This window comes from Neophocaena asiaeorientalis, unplaced genomic scaffold, assembly GCF_003031525.2.
Source record: "Neophocaena asiaeorientalis asiaeorientalis breed wild unplaced genomic scaffold, Neophocaena_asiaeorientalis_V1.1 scaffold91, whole genome shotgun sequence".
Classification (NCBI taxonomy): Eukaryota; Metazoa; Chordata; class Mammalia; order Artiodactyla; family Phocoenidae; genus Neophocaena; species Neophocaena asiaeorientalis.
The window spans coordinates 2140092-2156217 of record NW_020173198.1 but is presented as its reverse complement, the minus strand read 5'-3'; the positions used below and the strand labels follow the sequence as shown (position 1 = coordinate 2156217).

The following is a 16126-nucleotide window of genomic DNA, read 5'->3' as shown; positions in this document are numbered from 1 at the left end:
TCCATGATGGCCCCCAGGAGGTGGAGAGGGGGAGCCTGTGGGGAGGGGCAGCAAAGAGGGAAGCAGCCAGAAGACACAGGGTGAGCGGCAGCAGCTGCAGAAGGAAGAGGCACATACATCGAGTCACTGCTGAGGTGGGACCGGGGCCAGAGCCCCACCCCGAGCCAGACTCCCTCCTCTGGTCTAGACTCCTCAAGAGAGCAACGGGGCTGAACACCACGCTGCCACCCTTCCCTTCCCCAGATCCTCGTGCCCCACCACTCCCAGGTCTAGCCTGCACCCACTCTGCTGCCTCCCCAGTCCACTCTCCCTGGCTTCAGCTCCAGGCGTGGTGGACGGCTGTGCAGCACCTCCCTCTAAAAGGGACTCGTCCACGTCACCTCCCTTCTCTAAAATCATCCTTCAATATTTATTACGTGCCTCCCATGTGCCGTTCTTACCTTTCCCTGCGAGAGGTTTTAACAACCTCTGTAATAGATGAGGAACCCGAAGCTCAGAAAAAGTTTCAGAACTCCAAGTCTACTGTTTTTCCCACCGCACAGTCCTGACTGCACCAGCCTCAGTCACCGCCCCAGCTCTCAGGGGAGCTAGGCCTGCAGAGCTTAGAGACCCTGCCTCATGCATCCCCGAGGTCCATCTCTGAGGAGGGAGGCTGCTCATTAAGGAGGATGGATGGATGACCGATTCAAACAACTGTCTTGAAAGCCGACCCCAGGGCCCAGCACCCAAGCACTGTTGTCAAGGAGGCTTGGAATGCCCAGAGCCCACTTCTTTGGTGCCCCTCCAGGCGGGGGCCCAGAGGCAGCAGCACCAGGTGAGGACAGACTGTGGGTTGGGTCCGGGCAAGTCTCTGCTGGCCCCAAAGTAAATAAAATACAACAGGAAGCTGGGGCCTTGGATTTTTCACCTCCCTCTTCTCTCACAGGGGAGCGTGCCCTAAAGGCTGGTTAGCCTGATGGTTAAGGCCACAGGTTCTGGAGTTAGGCTTAGGATGAAATTCCATATCTGCCACCTATTAGCTGTGTGATCGTGAACAAATTACATGTCCTCTCCGAGCTTCAGTTTTCGTATCTATAAAACAGAGCTAATGATCCCTAACCCCTAAAATTGTTGGGAGAATTAAACAGAACATGTCCCTGCTTGACACAAAGTAAGCACACAATAAATGACTTGCCGTTATTACTATCTTTATGGGTTCCAATTTTCTCAAAGAGAAATCAGCGAAAGGAAGAGCCTTCCCAACGTCTTACAACTAGCAAGTGGCAGAGCTGGGCATGGAATTTACAACCCATGGCTCTTCTGTTAGTGTTCCTCCCCCATATTATACTGGGAGATGACTGGCACCAAGAATGGGGTGAAAGCAGTTCAGGCAAATCTCCCCAAACCCCAGACTCCTGCTCAGACCCGCGGTCAGCGCCCCCTCCCCTTTCTCCTTGACCTAGACACTACACACTCAGATGGCTCCAACCATAGGGACAATTCCAAACCAACGAGAAGACGCCAGGAGATGAAAGAGTCATGGAGCACGGGGGAACCGAGCCAAGAGGTGCAGACACAGCAGAGAGACCAATCTCCAAGCAGAGGCCACCTCAGCTCACACCGGCCGACCCAACCCTCTGCACCACAGGCACACCCAGCCCCCTTCAGGCCCGCTGACCCTGCGGCTCCTGAGCTGGTGACTCAGTTTCTCTTCTGCCAAGTAGGACTCGGGCACCTTTTCCCAGTGCACCTGCCTCTCGGCTCAGTTCTGATATTTCCCGAAGGGCGGGTGGTGGAGCGTGCAGGCTCCGCTCCTGGCTCGGACCCTCCGGACCCGGTGGTCAACCCACTCCGACCCGACCCTCCTCCCTGGACACCCTCTACCCGCCCATTCCCCGGGGCCGCAGCCTCCAGGGAAGCAGCCCGCTCTGCTGCACTCTCCGGGGCCGGGCGCCCCTCCTGCCTCTAGTCCCCCACGCCCGCCCCCACCAAGGCTCCTCGCAGGCGCCGGGGCCGGGTCGCGGAGAGGGAAGAGGGACTTGAAGAGGGGGGTTCCGGTTCCGGTCCCACCTGCATCTCGGTCCCCGCGGTTAGCTCCGGCGGCGGCGGCAGCTCCCGCTCCCTGCCCCACCCCCCGCCTCCGCGACTAGCTCCCAGCCCGGTTCTGCGCAGGCGCCGGGACCCCCTTTTTCCCGTCACCGAAGGAAGTGACCATAGAGAAGACCGAGGAGAAAGAAGGGCACGTTCACACTCACTTCCGCCATCCTCCCATTCCGTGCCACCCTTCCAGAGTTGAGAAGGTGGGAGTCTCGGAGTGCTCAGTGACTTCTCCAGTTGCGCCTAAAAGGGACCGCAGAAGCAGCCATAGGACGGGGTTGGGTCCCACCAGAGCGTCCTCCCAGAGGAAAGTCGGGACAGTAGGGAGCAGTCAACCATAGAGAAGGCGCCTTAGGGGAATAGAGTCCCGAGGCCCTGATGAAGGCTAGAGGAGCCACCGGTACCGGAAACCAGCGAGTTGAGAAGACTTTTTGAAGGGCCTGCTGTAGCCTAGAGCGCCCAGCCGGGCTGCAGAGGGGTTCGAGGACACCGCCCCCAAAGACCTGGGGGAGGGAAGATGCGGGTGACCTTGATGAGGCCCTGCGAGGAGGCGGAGCCTGAATTTACGACCTTGGCTTCTCTGAGGAAAGTACTGGAGGTTATAGGAGGTTCCAGCTCTGAAGTGGGAAATAAAGGTTGGGGGGTCAGGAATAATGAGGTCAGTTTGGGGCATGTCTGTGGGACGTCAGGAGGCAGGTGGACATACAGTCTGAAGCTGAAGAGAGACATCAAGGCCAGATATAGAAATTGAGACTCATTAAGGTGTAGTAGAGGGCAGTCGAAATCATGAGCACGATGAGATCCTAATCAATCAGGTCTCTCATTGACCCAGCTCCAACTGGCCTAAGCAATAAGGGAGTCTTTTGGCTCAAACCATTGAAAAGAATGGATCAAGCTTCTTCAGGAACAGCTGAATAAAAGGGCCAAAAGATATTGGGAACCTGTGGTTCACCTCTAGGCTGAGCTCTCCCCATGCCTCTCTTAGTGGCAAAATGGATTTCCATAGCTCCAAACTTAAGTCGCAGTAGCTTAGCAACTCTGGTAGGAGCATGTCTTTTTTTCTGAGATTTGCAGTAACATTTCCAGAACTGACTTTAGCTGATTGGCTTGGATCATGTGCTTATCCTGAAACCCAAAGGCCTCGTGACCCACGAGACTGGAGATGGATAAATGCCCTGACTCACACAAGGATGTTTGTTTGAGGTTGAGGCTACTGGATGGAGTTGGAAAAAATCATTGTGGAAGGGCAAGTTCTGGCCTAACCAGCCTTTGTCCCCATCTCTACCCCAGATCTAACCAAATTAACATCAGCTCCCAGATGGCCTTTGTTAAGGTCTTCATCACCATCTTTGTCAATTCCATCTTCCAGTTCAGAAAAAGATGTCAGTGGAAAGGCCTCTAGTTCCGTGATCACCCCCCACTCCTCCCTGATACTCTTACATACCCTTTCTCTGTAGTTGGCCCATCCTTGTCCAGGAGAGAGGAAAGGTGAGGAATACAGAAAGGTAAGGGGCTGGTGATGATGGGTTAGGTTTGGAAATGTGTCTAAGCTGTCCAATAAAACTTTCTGCAATGACTGAAATGTTCTGTATTAGTACTGCCTAGTTTGGTAGGCACTAGCCACATGTAGCTTTTAAGCACTTGAAATGTGGCTAACGTGACTAAGGAACTGAAGTTTTCTTTTTTTTTTTGTGCCATGCTGCACGGCTTGCAGGATCTTAGCTCCCTGACCAGGGATTGAACCTGGGCCATGGCAGTGAAAGCGTCGAGTCCTAGCCACTGGACCGCCAGGGAATTCCCGGAACCGAAGTTTTCATTTTAATTAATTAAAATAGCCACATGTGCCTAATGACTACTGTATTGGTGTAAGAGGTGCCTGTAGGCAACTAGGTGGAGCTGTCCAGCAGAGATGGATCTACAGCCTCAGCTGCACAAGGTAGTGTGGTCGTGATCAGACATGAGTAGTGGTTAAAGACATGGACACGAATGAGATCATCCCAGTAATATATGTAGAGAGAAGAGAGCCTGAAATCTAATTCTGGGGGGAAAGCCACATTTAACAGGCAGGCAAAGAAAGAGAAGTAGAAAGTGCTGAGATGTTGTCTTGGGTAAGATTTTCCAGAAGCATACTCTGTGATGAGAATTTTTGTGCGAGTGATTTATTTAAAAAGTGCTACCAGGAGAAACTAGTAATGGAGTGGGAGACGCAGGAGAGGAAACCAAGCAAACGTGATCTCAGGAAGAGAGTAGTTCAGCTTGATTCCTCCCTCAAGGGAGCCCTGGATGTAAGTTGTCCCTCAGATTTATCCAGAAACAAGGGAGCTGGGCCTTTCATATACCAACATCCCTCAGCTGTAGACTAGGGCTTCCCCTGGGAGATGTCAATTCTCAGGCACTTCCTCAAAGCAAAGACTCCAGTAGCCTGAGGACAGTACTCAAAAAAAAAAAAAAAAAAAAAAATCTGGAAGGTCTAATTATTTGGAAGAAAAACCACACACCAAAGACCAGGGGGTGTGGGAATACAGTGGGTGTGTGTGTGGCGTGTGGGGGGATTGGGCAAACACTTCACACACAAATGACAAAAGAGGGATCCATGGTACTGGGCACTGTCATTGTCTCCTATAGAATACACTGACTTAGATTGCTTGGTCACTTTGTTGAGAGTATCTTTAGGGAAGTGAAAAGGAAGCAGAAGCCAATGGTAGTGGACTGAGGAATGAATGGAAGGTGAACAAGTGGGAGGAGGAATGCTTAGAGCTGCCCTACAATTTGGCCAAAAAGGGAAGGAGAGAGATACGGAGGGCTGCAATTTTAGAGGGTGGAAAGGTTTGCTTGTTTGTTTCAATCCTGAGGGAAACCTGATTATGTCTGAAGTCCTAGGGGAGAGGAGCCAGTAGAAAGGATGGTAATTGAAGGAGTGAAGTTTGGGGAAGGTGGGAAGGATGGATCCAGGGCGCAGGTTAAGCCAAGGTATTAATATGAAAGGGAAAACACTTCTTCCTCCTTAGGAACAGGGGATGTAATACTCAGGATTCTTTCAGTTACAAGTAATAGGAACACCCCCCCCCACCCCGTTTAAGGTAGTTTAAACATGAAAAGAGGGGGAGTTTATTGGTTTACAGAATTTAAAAATCAGAGGTAGAATGATGTTAGGCATGGCTGGAGCCACAGGCTCAAACGATGTCCATCTGAACTTGCTCTCTGTCTCTTAGCTCTGCTTTCCTCTGGACTGTCTTCCTCCTCAGGCAGGTTTTCCCCTCATAGATAGCAAGATGGCCACCAGCATTCCAAGCTTACACTCTACCAGCTTCATAATCCTAGCAGAAGAAGATCATAGCTTTCCCAGTAATTCCAGCAAGTGCAATAGGGTTTTGTCTCATCAGCTCAGCTTAGGTCACCCAATGCCTGTATCTATCGTATAATACAGAATTTGTCTGGTCTTTGTCCCATGTTCCTGGCACAGAGCTTTTAAAATACTTGGAATTTCCTCAGTGACAGATGTGCCTGTTATTCGTGAGCCCCTTAGGTCACACCTGAGTTTCTGCTGACAAGCTGACTAATGGCAAGCCCCTACATAGCTTCAGGATGGGGTCACCAGAAACACCAACTTTGTGATTAGAGGGTTGGGATTTTGAGCCAGTTTGACCTCCAGGGAGGGGAGGGGACTTGGAGATTGAGTTCAGTCACATGACAGTGATTTAATCAATCATGCCTAAGTAATGAAACCCCTAATAAAAACTTTGGACACTGAAGCTCAGTGGGGCGTCCTGGTGGGTGAATATACTGACGTGTCGGGGGGCTGGGGGTGATGTGCCCCGATTCTGTGTCTCTGTGGACCCTCCCAGACCTCTCCCTACGTAGCTCTTCATTTAGCTGTTCCTGACTTGTATCCTTTATTATAAAATGTAGTCATAATTGTAATCGTAAGTATAGTGCCTTCCTGCATTCTGTGAGTTGTTCTAGTAAATTATCAAACCTGACGGGGGTCATGGGAAACTCCCAGATCCGTAGGCAGTTGACCAGAAGTAGAGATGGCTGGGGGATCCCACTTGCAGGTGGCATCTGAAGTGGGTGCGGTCTTGTGAAGGAGTGAGCCCTTAACTTGCAGGGCCTGTGCTAACTCTGGGCAGTCAGTGCCAGAACTGCACTTCAGTACACCAGTGAGGGTTGAAACAGAATACTAACACTGAACAGACAATTGTGACTATGAGGAATAGATTATGCTGACTGGTAAACACTGGATCACAGACCTATCACCTGAGGTTGGGATGGGCTCAGCTCCAATCAATCTCCATGGACTGAGCACGGCAGAGGCTGGCTCTTCAAAGGAAAACTGGAGTCTCTGACTGAAGGGGAAGTGGTTGCTTGTGGGCTTCTTCTGGAGGTCATCTTGACCCTCCCCCACCCCAAGAGATGGAAATTTCTCTCATTTTGTCCTATTTTCTGGGATGTCAAATTCAGCCTTGGTGCTTGGACCAGAACCTCCTACCCTCCAAGCAAATCACGCTTTGCTCAATCAGGACATTCTGACAGCTGAAGAACTCCACCTTTACTCAGGTTCTGCCTCTGCTACTGCACGCACCATTTCCCCTAATTCTGCCAATCTTCCTCCCCCTGGTTGCAGGCTTCAAAGTGTAGCCTCCTCTAGGAAGCCATGCATGACTAACACACCTAGGTTGCCTCTCAAGTGCCTTTTACTTAGGAGTTTTTGTGTGACATTCACAAAGTGTTTCCAACTGGAATGTCTCCAGTCACATCTGAGTGACATGAGTGTGATAAGAGTTCTGCGTTTGGAAGGGCATCCAGGGCCGGTATGGGAGGGCTAGGACTGGATGCAGAGAGGAGACGGGTGCAGTGGTCCAGGAGAGGGCTGATGCTGACCTGGCCAAGGCAGTGCAGTGCGGTTAGTTCCAAGGAGAATGTCCAGAAAGATTTCTGAGGAGACACTGCCAGGCTGGCTGGTGGGGAAGAGTGAAGGATGCCCTTGAGCTTCCAGTAAGTCTGTTGAGTGACACCAACAACAAGGCTCTGGGTCCTAGTCCCCAATTTGCCACTAAATTATGGGTCACCCCAGAACCTATTTCAATTATAGCAGACCCCATCTCCTTTTAGAAGTTAGAGCTACAGAAAATCTTAGAGATCATCAGGTTTAACCTCTTCACTCATCCCCATTTTACAGATAATAAAGCAGAAGCCCCAAAAGTTACAGTGACTCACCTTTATTTTTTAAATGAATGTGAATACAAAATTTGCCTTCCATCGAAGACATCGAGAAACTTAAGCCCAAGACAATGCTTAACTGAATGCTCAACTGAAATTATTCAACAAATTCTTCTTTCAACAAATACTTCTTCACCTAAGCATTAGGCACTGTTCCTAGAGTGAAAAATAAGTTCTTACTGTCAGGAGCTGATGAGACAGAAAAAAAAAAAAAAAAAACCAAACCCCCCAAACAAGCAAACTACTGAGATAATTTTGGATATTTAGATGCTGTGAAGAAAATCAAAGAGGACCATTGATAAGAGAGTGACAGAAGAGGTGACATCTGACGTGGGAAGATGAGAAGGAACAAGCTGTGGGGAAATCTCCAGGGAAGAGCATTCCAGGGAGAGGGAAGAACATTTGCAAAGACCCTGAGGTAGAAGCAATGGTGGATGTTTGCGGAACAGAAGGATGGCCAGTGTGGCTGGGAGAGAGTGAGAGGAAAATAGTACTGAGATGGGGGTCAAAGAGGTGGGCAGAGGCCAGATCATGCATCTTGTGGGCCACAGGGAGGACTCTGGATTTTTTCTTTTTAATAGTAGGTTTATTGAGATATAATTCACCTGCCATACAGTTCAGCCATTTTAAAGCAGGAGTTTGGATTTTATTCTAAGTGTAATAAGGAGTCACTGAGGGAGGATTCATTTCTGAATCACATTTAAAGATTGATCTGGCTGCTGTGTGGAGGATGGATTTGACAGGTATTGAGAATAAGGACAGAAGCTGGGAAACCCACTGGAGAGGTCATGAGGTAACCTAGGGGAGAGGTGATCCCGGTTTGAACCACAGTATTGACAGTGGAGATAGAAGTGGCCACACTGAGCCTTATTTTGGAGAGAGAACAAGTGGGACTGGGTAATGGATAGATGTCAGATGAGGAGAAAGGAGAAAGGTGGTGCCATTTATTCAGATGTGTAGGGAGAGTGTGGGAGAATACAGAGAATCCGGTTTTGGATATGTTAGGTTCATAGCATCACAGTGGTAGCACCCTTCGGTTTGGAAGGCTCATTAATATAGTTCAAATGTAAACATGCACAGAGGCCTACTGTGGCCAGGCACAGAGTATACGGAGATAAAGGAAGCCCAGTCCTTGCCCTACTCAAGTCACTCAGTCTCAGACAAGTGAAACCAAGAAATATGTCTCAGGGTACCAAGTGCTGTAAGGCAGACTTATCTGTTAGGGTGTATTTGGCTGCAAGTAAGAGACAACTCTGACACAGTCTGGCTTAAACAATAAAGACATTTGTCATCTCACACCATGAGGAGTCCAGACTTCTAAGATCCTCTTCGCTTTGCCCTCTTCTGGATTTTGGCTTCATCATGGACTGGGAGCACGATGGGCACAGTAGTTCCAGGCTTCCCATCCAGACCCAACAACTTCTAGAATCTGAAGGATGTCCATCTCGCCAGTGTCTCCTTCTTAAAAGTGAGGGATCCTCTCCTAGAAGCCCTCCCCAAGGTAGATATCCTCTTACCAATCACTAGCCCCAAAGGAATCACACACGTAACCCTAAACAAACCCCCTGGCAAGGAGAATAAGACCAGCAGAAGTGGGCTAGCTCTGTCAGGATTTATTCCTGGAACTGGGGAAAGGGCCACCTGAACAAAATCAGGGTCCTGACTGCAGGAAGATGGAAAAAATAGTTGTTAAGCAGGAGCTCAAAGTGTCTGTCATAGAGCAGAATGAACGCACTGCTGGGGAGACCAAGAAGGTCGTTTGATTTCAAGAGCATCTTTTTTAAAGAGTTCAAGATTCTGCACAAAAAACTTCTTTAACTGTAATCACATAAAAGAAATGTTTGCGAGAAAAATCTCTCCTTCTCCAAGCAAATTACAGCCTCCTAAAATCAGAATTGTTTTCCACTTTGTCCCCACTCCCACCTTGTACACTTGCTATTTCTTTTTTATAGGGGCCAAACTTCTTTCATTTAACACTGCTCACAGGCATTTTCACAGGTGGCTGGCTCTTGTCTCTGCAACCCTGAGCCCAACATTTCATCTAGTGGCTATGCCAAAATTTATGCTACTGTATCCACGTACTGGGTATTTGTATTCATTCTGCTCTTTCACTGTGATATTGGTCATAAGCATGGCTGGACATCTGGAGAAATTCCCTGCTATCAGTCTTGTTCTTACAACAAAGTTAGAAAAATACATCCCTCAGCCTCTTCGCTTCGCTCTGATACAAGAACACTGAAATATGATGATCTAAACTTCTCCAATCAGACACATCCACGTGAGCCTTTGAATTTGCCTGGCTTTGGGGGTGGAGAGGAGAGAAGGTCACTTTCTTTCTTTTTTCTTTCTTTTTTTTTTTTTTTTTTTGCGGTACGCGGGCCACAGGCTCCGGACGTGCAGGCTCAGCGGCCATGGCTCACGGGCCCAGACGCTCCGCGGCATAGAGGGATCTTCCCAGACCGGGGCACGAACCCGTGTCCCCTGCATCGGCAGGCGGACTCTCAACCACTGCGCCACCAGGGAAGCCCAGAGAGAAGGTCACTTTCTTGATGCAAAAGTGGCTTCAGTGCCATAAGCAGTCACTGTTACAGATAAGTCTAAGTTCTGGCATTTAGTGTTTGGTGGCAGTGGCAGTAGCAGTGGTTTCCTTATCAGATCAGTTCTATGGCTTAGGAGCCATTTCTGCAGCCTGCCCCACAAGTCTATAAGCTGCCTACCACTTTTTTTTTGTTATTTATTGATTTGTTTATTTGGCTGCATCGGCCCTTAGTTGCAGCATGAGGGATCTTTTGTTGTGGCAAGTGGGCTCTTCATTGCGGCACACAGGCTTCTCTCTAGTTGTGGTGCGTGGGCTCAGTAGTTGTGGCACGCGGGCTTAGTTGCCCCGTAGCATGTATGATATTAGTTCCCTCACAAGGGATCAAACCTGCGTTCCCTGCACTGGAAGGCAGATTCTTAACCACTGGACCACCAGGGAAGTCCCAAGCTGCCTACCACTTTTAAACAAATCCCTTTCTTCTCAAACCAGCCCCTGTAAATTCTGTTATCTGTAAATCAAGACTCCTGATTATTACAGAGGATGCTACACTCAATAGCTCTACAAGAAATTCTCTCCGTTTGGACTCTTTTCCGGGCACTGTGTTTTGCAAATTTCAATCATTCATGTTCACCTCTCCCCAAATTTCCCATATATTCATACCACCCATTTTATCTACCAAGTATAGTTTTTCAAATTGATTCATTTTTTCCACTCAATATTTACAATGCCAGTCTTTCTGTCAAACTAATACACATTAAAATAAATACAGCACCACTAAAATAGTAAGCATCAGTTCAAGTACCAACCCCCAAAATCTCACATCCTGGTGGCAGACAACAGTGTCTTAGGAAATTCCCAGGAGCGACTGAGGTACAGGCTGGGGACAAAGAGAACCCTTTTATACTGTACCAACCCATCGTAAGCAGAGCTGATGGGTTTGGAGGGCCAGGAGGACAGAATTCTTAGCAAGTTTCTCATTGTAAAATGACAGTTAAATTATAGTCCAGTGCAGTGGCTAAGTGCACACTCTTTTGGAGGTTAGCCGTGTTGGGCTCCTTGATCACCCTATGTTCAGTTTTCTCACTGCTAAAATGAGGTAAATAATGGCTCCTATTACACACGATAACACTGGGAGCATTGAATGTGAACCAATATGAAGCATTTCCACAACGTCTGTTCCATAAAAGTCTCTAATTCTGAGTTTCCCAAACTCCTCTGAGTTTAACAAGGGTGTTTGTGTGTGTTAAAAATAAATATAGTTTCCTTGCCTATGCCCAGACACTACTGAATCATAATCTCCAAGGGAGGAATTAAGGAATCTATTTGAAACAGACACCGTCAATTGAGTCTTACGCTCTGATGAGTTTCGGAAACATTAATCAAGGTTAAGCAGCTGCTATTATCATCCCAGGGTGATGAGATGATGGATGTGAAAGTTAAAGGTCATCCTTGCACTCATTCATTCAGTCAACAGACATTTATTGAGTACTCACTGAGTGCCCCGCCCTGTGGTAGAAGCCAGGGACACAGCGGGAACAAGAAAGACTCAGGCTGCCCTTAAAGGCACTAGAAGTTTGTCTCTCACCTGGTCATCTATAAAATTGGGTGGGTGGAAAGACGATCGTGGGAATTACTCTCTGGGCTGCTGAGGGTCCACAAGGGTGGACGGCAAACTTTGTCGCCTCAGGCTGTGAGCCAGGAGCGAGGGTATTTGAGGGTCAAAGACTGTGGGACCTGGAGGCTTCTGGAGCCCTTTTCTGTCTCTTGCCCAGCTCATTTCCTCTCAGAGCCAGATGTCAGCATCTCCTTATGAAGTCGATACTACTATTCCCATTTTACAGATAAGAAAACAAAGGCTTAGCGGAGAGATGGGTCACACTAGAGCCCCACCTCCGAAAGATTCCCAGGACGGTCTTCCTCAGCCAGGCCGCAGGGCCTGGTCCTACCTCCAGCTGCGACACACGGCCGCCAGATCTGTCGCCAAACCCGCGCAGTGGGTCGCACTCCACGGGGTTCGGGGCCAGGACGCTCCGGAGTCATCCACGCCGGGACAACCTCTTCTGCCTCAAGGAGCACGGGACCGTGCCTCCAGACCTGGCCTCGCCTTCCCACGCTAAGTGCCAGCACAGCTCGCCGCCCTGGGAACTACAACGCCCATGAGCCTCCGGGGCGCAGGAGCGCTGTGGGACGCTCCACATCGCCCCCCGGTGCCACCAGAGAGAACTGCGTGGGCCCTGAGCCCGCGAGGCCCGAGGGCGCCTTGGAAACCTTCTCTACCCTCACCCAGCCGAGAGCCATCAGCACCTTCCTGGACGCCTTACGTCCCGCGCCCGGAAGTTGACGGGGCCATAGAGGTTGGGGGCTAGAAACTCCCAGACTTGCCCTCTCGGCCCTCACTTCCGCCGGAAGCGACTTCCATCCACAGTTGCCCTTTGCTTACTGCACGCGCCGCCGCCAGTGCCCGGTACACAGTAGTCCGGGCACCAGTACTACCACAATGGCGGCCTCGACCGTGCTGCGCGCGACGCCCCTCTTCAGCGGTGAGGGGGCGGGGGAGGGGGGCGATTGCGGCCGGGTTCACGTGGGTTCTTTGGGAGCGGCCGGGCTCAGACCAGCGCCCTGACTCCAAGCCTCTGCCCCGGCAGGTCTCGGCGCCGGCCCGACCCCACTGCTGAAGGGCCTTTTGCGGCCGCTGAAGGGCCCGGCATTGCCCCTCTTGTGCCGCGGCCTGGCTGTGGAGGCCAAGAAGATCTATGTGCGCGACAAGCCCCATGTAAACGTGGGTACCATTGGCCACGTAGACCACGGCAAGACCACACTGACCGCGGCCATCACGAAAAGTAAGCAGGGTTGGGGTGGAGGCTTCCGGCAGCGCCCGCTCTGCTGGCGGGACCTGGAGCCAGGGAGGTGGGACCCGCGGAGAGGCTGCTAGAGGTGTTTAGTGTGACCCCAGGCGCCGGAACTCGGGCGGACAGTAGGTTGCAGCATGCAGGAGACAGATTTCCCGTAGACATGAAAAAGTTTGTGATGCATAAATTGGGGGACCCCGAATGGCCTACCTCCAGCCCTGGGGACTGCCGTGTAAGCAGAGGTGTTACCCTAGAGAAGTCGCAGGGATGGCCCTTGAGGCCCTATAACCTTTCTTTCTGACCTGAAGTTACCTCTGCTCCAGGAGTTGAAGGAGGGCGTCTGGGAAGCCTGCTTCTCCCAGACTGTCCTTTGTATAGGTAGGAGGGGCTCAAGGAGGGGCCCAGGGGTGTGGCCTGAGCCCCTCCTCTACCTGTGGAATTTTAGGTGAAATGTGTGTTCCCTTCCTTCCGTTAGTTTTAGCCGAGGGAGGTGGGGCCAAATTTAAGAAATACGAGGAGATTGACAACGCCCCGGAGGAGCGAGCCCGAGGTATCACAATCAATGCCGCCCACGTGGAGTACAGCACCGCTGCGCGCCACTACGCCCACACTGACTGTCCCGGTCATGCAGACTACGTTAAGGTGGGAGCTGCTGGGGACAGGGCCTGGAACTGCCCCCCCTCGGGAAAAATGTTAGGCTTGTGGGGAGGAGGTTAAGATACTTGAGATGTATGGTTTTGAGATCATGGATCTGTGGGCCTGGCCAGTCACAGCAGGTGGTAAGGAGGTGGCTGGGGAGCTGGGGAGGTCACTGACCTACACTGAGTGTTTCCTCTCCTCTCCTCTCCCTAGAATATGATCACAGGCACAGCTCCCCTCGACGGCTGCATCCTGGTGGTGGCAGCCAACGATGGCCCCATGCCCCAGACCCGAGAACACTTATTACTGGCCAAACAGGTACTCAGAGCCTGGGTACGGGTGGAAGGCGGAATGGGGGGCGGCGTTGGGCCCCTCAGGACACCATCTCTACGTCTTTCCCCACCTACAGATTGGAGTAGAGCATGTGGTGGTGTATGTGAACAAGGCGGATGCTGTGCAGGACTCTGAGATGGTGGAGCTGGTGGAGCTGGAGATCAGGGAACTGCTCACTGAGTTGGGCTACAAAGGGGAGGAGACTCCGATCATCGTTGGCTCTGCTCTCTGTGCCCTTGAGGTGAGGGCGGGGTCGGGCAGGAGCTGCTGCTGGCTGGGGATGGGGCTGGATGGGCGTCAGAGCTCTGCTCTGAGTCTGGAGACTGGCTCTTGGCAAGTAAGAGGAGCAGAATGGAAGTTTCAGCGTCCTGTCACCTCCCGCTCATAGCAACGTGACCCTGAGCTAGGCCTGAAGTCTGTGCAGAAGCTGCTGGATGCTGTGGACACTCACATCACAGTGCCCACCCGGGACCTGGAGAAGCCTTTCCTGCTGCCTATAGAGTCAGTGTACTCTATCCCCGGTGAGGACCCTGCTCATTTGCACTCCCTTCCCCTCACAGAAGCTTCACCCGGGGTCCCTGATATCCTGTCCTGTTTCTCCCAGGCCGGGGCACGGTGGTGACAGGCACACTAGAGCGTGGCATTTTGAAGAGGGGAGATGAGTGTGAGTTCCTGGGACATAGCAAGAATATTCGCAGTGTGGTGACAGGTACAGAAGGAAGCCTTGGGACCCAGGGGCTCCAGGATTACCCCTCCCCTCGCAGACCCCTGTGCCTTCCCTCTGCCCCACACCCTCCTCCCTCCTAGGAATCGAGATGTTCCACAAGAGCCTGGAGAGGGCAGAGGCAGGCGACAACCTTGGGGCCCTGGTCCGCGGCTTGAAGCGGGAGGACCTAAGGCGTGGCCTGGTCATGGCCAAGCCAGGTTCCATCCAGCCCCACCAGAAGGTGGAGGCACAGGTGAGGGCTCCCTGTGATGGTGGGCAGGCACTGTGGAGAGGCTTGGTGCTTCGAGCCACACCCAGCTCCACTGTCGTTTTCTCTCACAGGTGTACATCCTCAGTAAGGAGGAGGGTGGCCGCCACAAGCCCTTTGTATCCCACTTCATGCCTGTCATGTTCTCCCTGACTTGGGACATGGCCTGTCGGGTTGTCCTGCCTCCAGGGAAGGTACGATGTATATGACGGCGTGGGGGACTTTTCCCTCCTAAAGAGAAGCTGGCTGATGATGCAGGTGGAACTGGTGACGGAAGGGCCTGGATCAGTGGATTTAGGGGGAATGAGTCCTCATCCGGTATTCCTTAGCTTTGGTGGCATTTACCCACAAAGATTTCCCAGAAAAGTTCCTGTGGTTGAGAGTTCCAGTGTATTTTACATAAGGGCTCAGAGAAGCCCTGTAACTAAGAAACTTGTATAACCCAAAATTCCCTAAACATTTTTTTCTCAAGAAAAATGTTAGAAACACTAATCACCAGTCCTTTCCTGCCTTTGCATATGCTGTTTGCATGTGCCTAACAGCTGGGATGAAGGTATCCCCAGAAGGAATCGTCACCCTGCTTCATTTTCCCATACCTTTAACCTCCTTGGTAGCAAACAAATAGGGAATGGAGGCACCCTGAAGAACATGAGTGGTCCTTGTCTCTGCCCTCCAGGAGCTTGCCATGCCCGGGGAGGACCTGAAGCTCACCCTAATCCTGCGGCAGCCAATGATCTTAGAAAAAGGCCACCGTTTCACCCTGCGAGATGGCAACCGGACCATTGGCACCGGCCTTGTCACTGACACGCCAGCCATGACCGAGGCGGACAAGAACATCAAGTGGAGCTGAGTCTGGACCTCTGCTGGGGCTGTCTTGTGTGGCTGCCCTGGCCAGTGTTCTCTCCTGCCTCTCGTGCCCCCTTCTCAGGGCAGAGGCTGCAGCCCAGCCGAGTTGCGGCTAGACTGACACTTCCCCTGGCCAGAGGGCCACGTGGCCGGCCAGGTGAGGTAGGTCAATAAACTGTTCTGTGAATAGAAAGCTAGTTTGTTTGCCTTGTGTTGTTTGTACACACTGGAGAGGATGAGGAATATAAAACTGGAGCTGGAGCTTCCCTGGTGGCGCAGTGGTTGAGAGTCCGCCTGCCGATGCAGAGGACGCGGGTTCATGCCCCGGTCCAGGAAGATCCCACATGCCGCGGAGCGGCTAGGCCCGTGAGCCGTGGCCGCTGAGCCTGCGCGTCCGGAGCCTGTGCTCCGCAACGGGAGAGGCCGCAGCTATGAGAGGCCCGCGTACCGCAAAAAAAAAAAAAAAAAAAAAATGGAGCTGGACACATAGCTTGGGAGATCCCTGAGCCATTTGAACTGAGATCACCTCTCTAGCCTCAAGAGTTCATCTATGGTACAGGGTGGAAAAGCTCCTGTCTTAAAGTTGTCACCACTGCCATGACAACTTGAGAAAAGGCAGAGAAGCTGAATTAGGATTGAAAGCTATTCTG

The 16126-nt window shown here is 51.4% G+C and overlaps 2 protein-coding genes and 1 long non-coding RNA gene across 3 annotated transcripts in view; 1 reads left to right on the top strand and 2 right to left on the bottom strand.

The window, feature by feature from the left end:
• The window catches only part of SH2B1 (SH2B adaptor protein 1), an 8077-nt gene extending 5927 nt beyond the window's left edge, over positions 1–2150 (bottom strand). Inside the window, 2 exon segments of the mRNA XM_024744504.1 lie at positions 1–2; positions 5–2150. The exon segment at positions 1–2 is cut by the window's left edge and continues 879 nt beyond it. Coding sequence (XP_024600272.1) covers positions 1–2; positions 5–119 — 117 coding nt within the window. The 5' untranslated portion in view covers positions 120–2150.
• A 3125-nt stretch (positions 2151–5275) lies between these two features.
• On the bottom strand, positions 5276–12097 carry LOC112399181 (uncharacterized). Its single transcript, XR_003003187.1, has 3 exons — positions 11782–12097; positions 7294–7452; positions 5276–5393 (listed from the first exon to the last, which is right to left on the bottom strand). It is a non-coding gene; the product is annotated as an uncharacterized LOC112399181 (long non-coding RNA).
• Positions 12098–12223: 126 nt separating this feature from the next.
• Positions 12224–15670, top strand: TUFM (Tu translation elongation factor, mitochondrial). Its single transcript, XM_024744459.1, has 10 exons — positions 12224–12375; positions 12481–12675; positions 13160–13326; positions 13537–13641; positions 13733–13897; positions 14045–14177; positions 14261–14365; positions 14464–14615; positions 14705–14824; positions 15307–15670. The coding sequence occupies exons 1-10, from the start codon at positions 12333–12335 to the stop codon at positions 15478–15480; spliced, it is 1359 nt and encodes a 452-aa protein (XP_024600227.1). The 5' UTR covers positions 12224–12332; the 3' UTR covers positions 15481–15670.
• The last annotated feature ends 456 nt before the right edge of the window (positions 15671–16126 follow it).

Coding starts and splice junctions, on each gene's coding strand:
- TUFM (XM_024744459.1), top strand. CDS start 12,333: ATGGCGGCCTCGACCGTGCTGCGCGCGACGCCCCTCTTCAGCG. Junction 12,376..12,480: donor CGCGACGCCCCTCTTCAGCG/GTGAGGGGGCGG, acceptor CTGCCCCGGCAG/GTCTCGGCGCCGGCCCGACC. Junction 13,898..14,044: donor CTGCTCTCTGTGCCCTTGAG/GTGAGGGCGGGG, acceptor TCCCGCTCATAG/CAACGTGACCCTGAGCTAGG.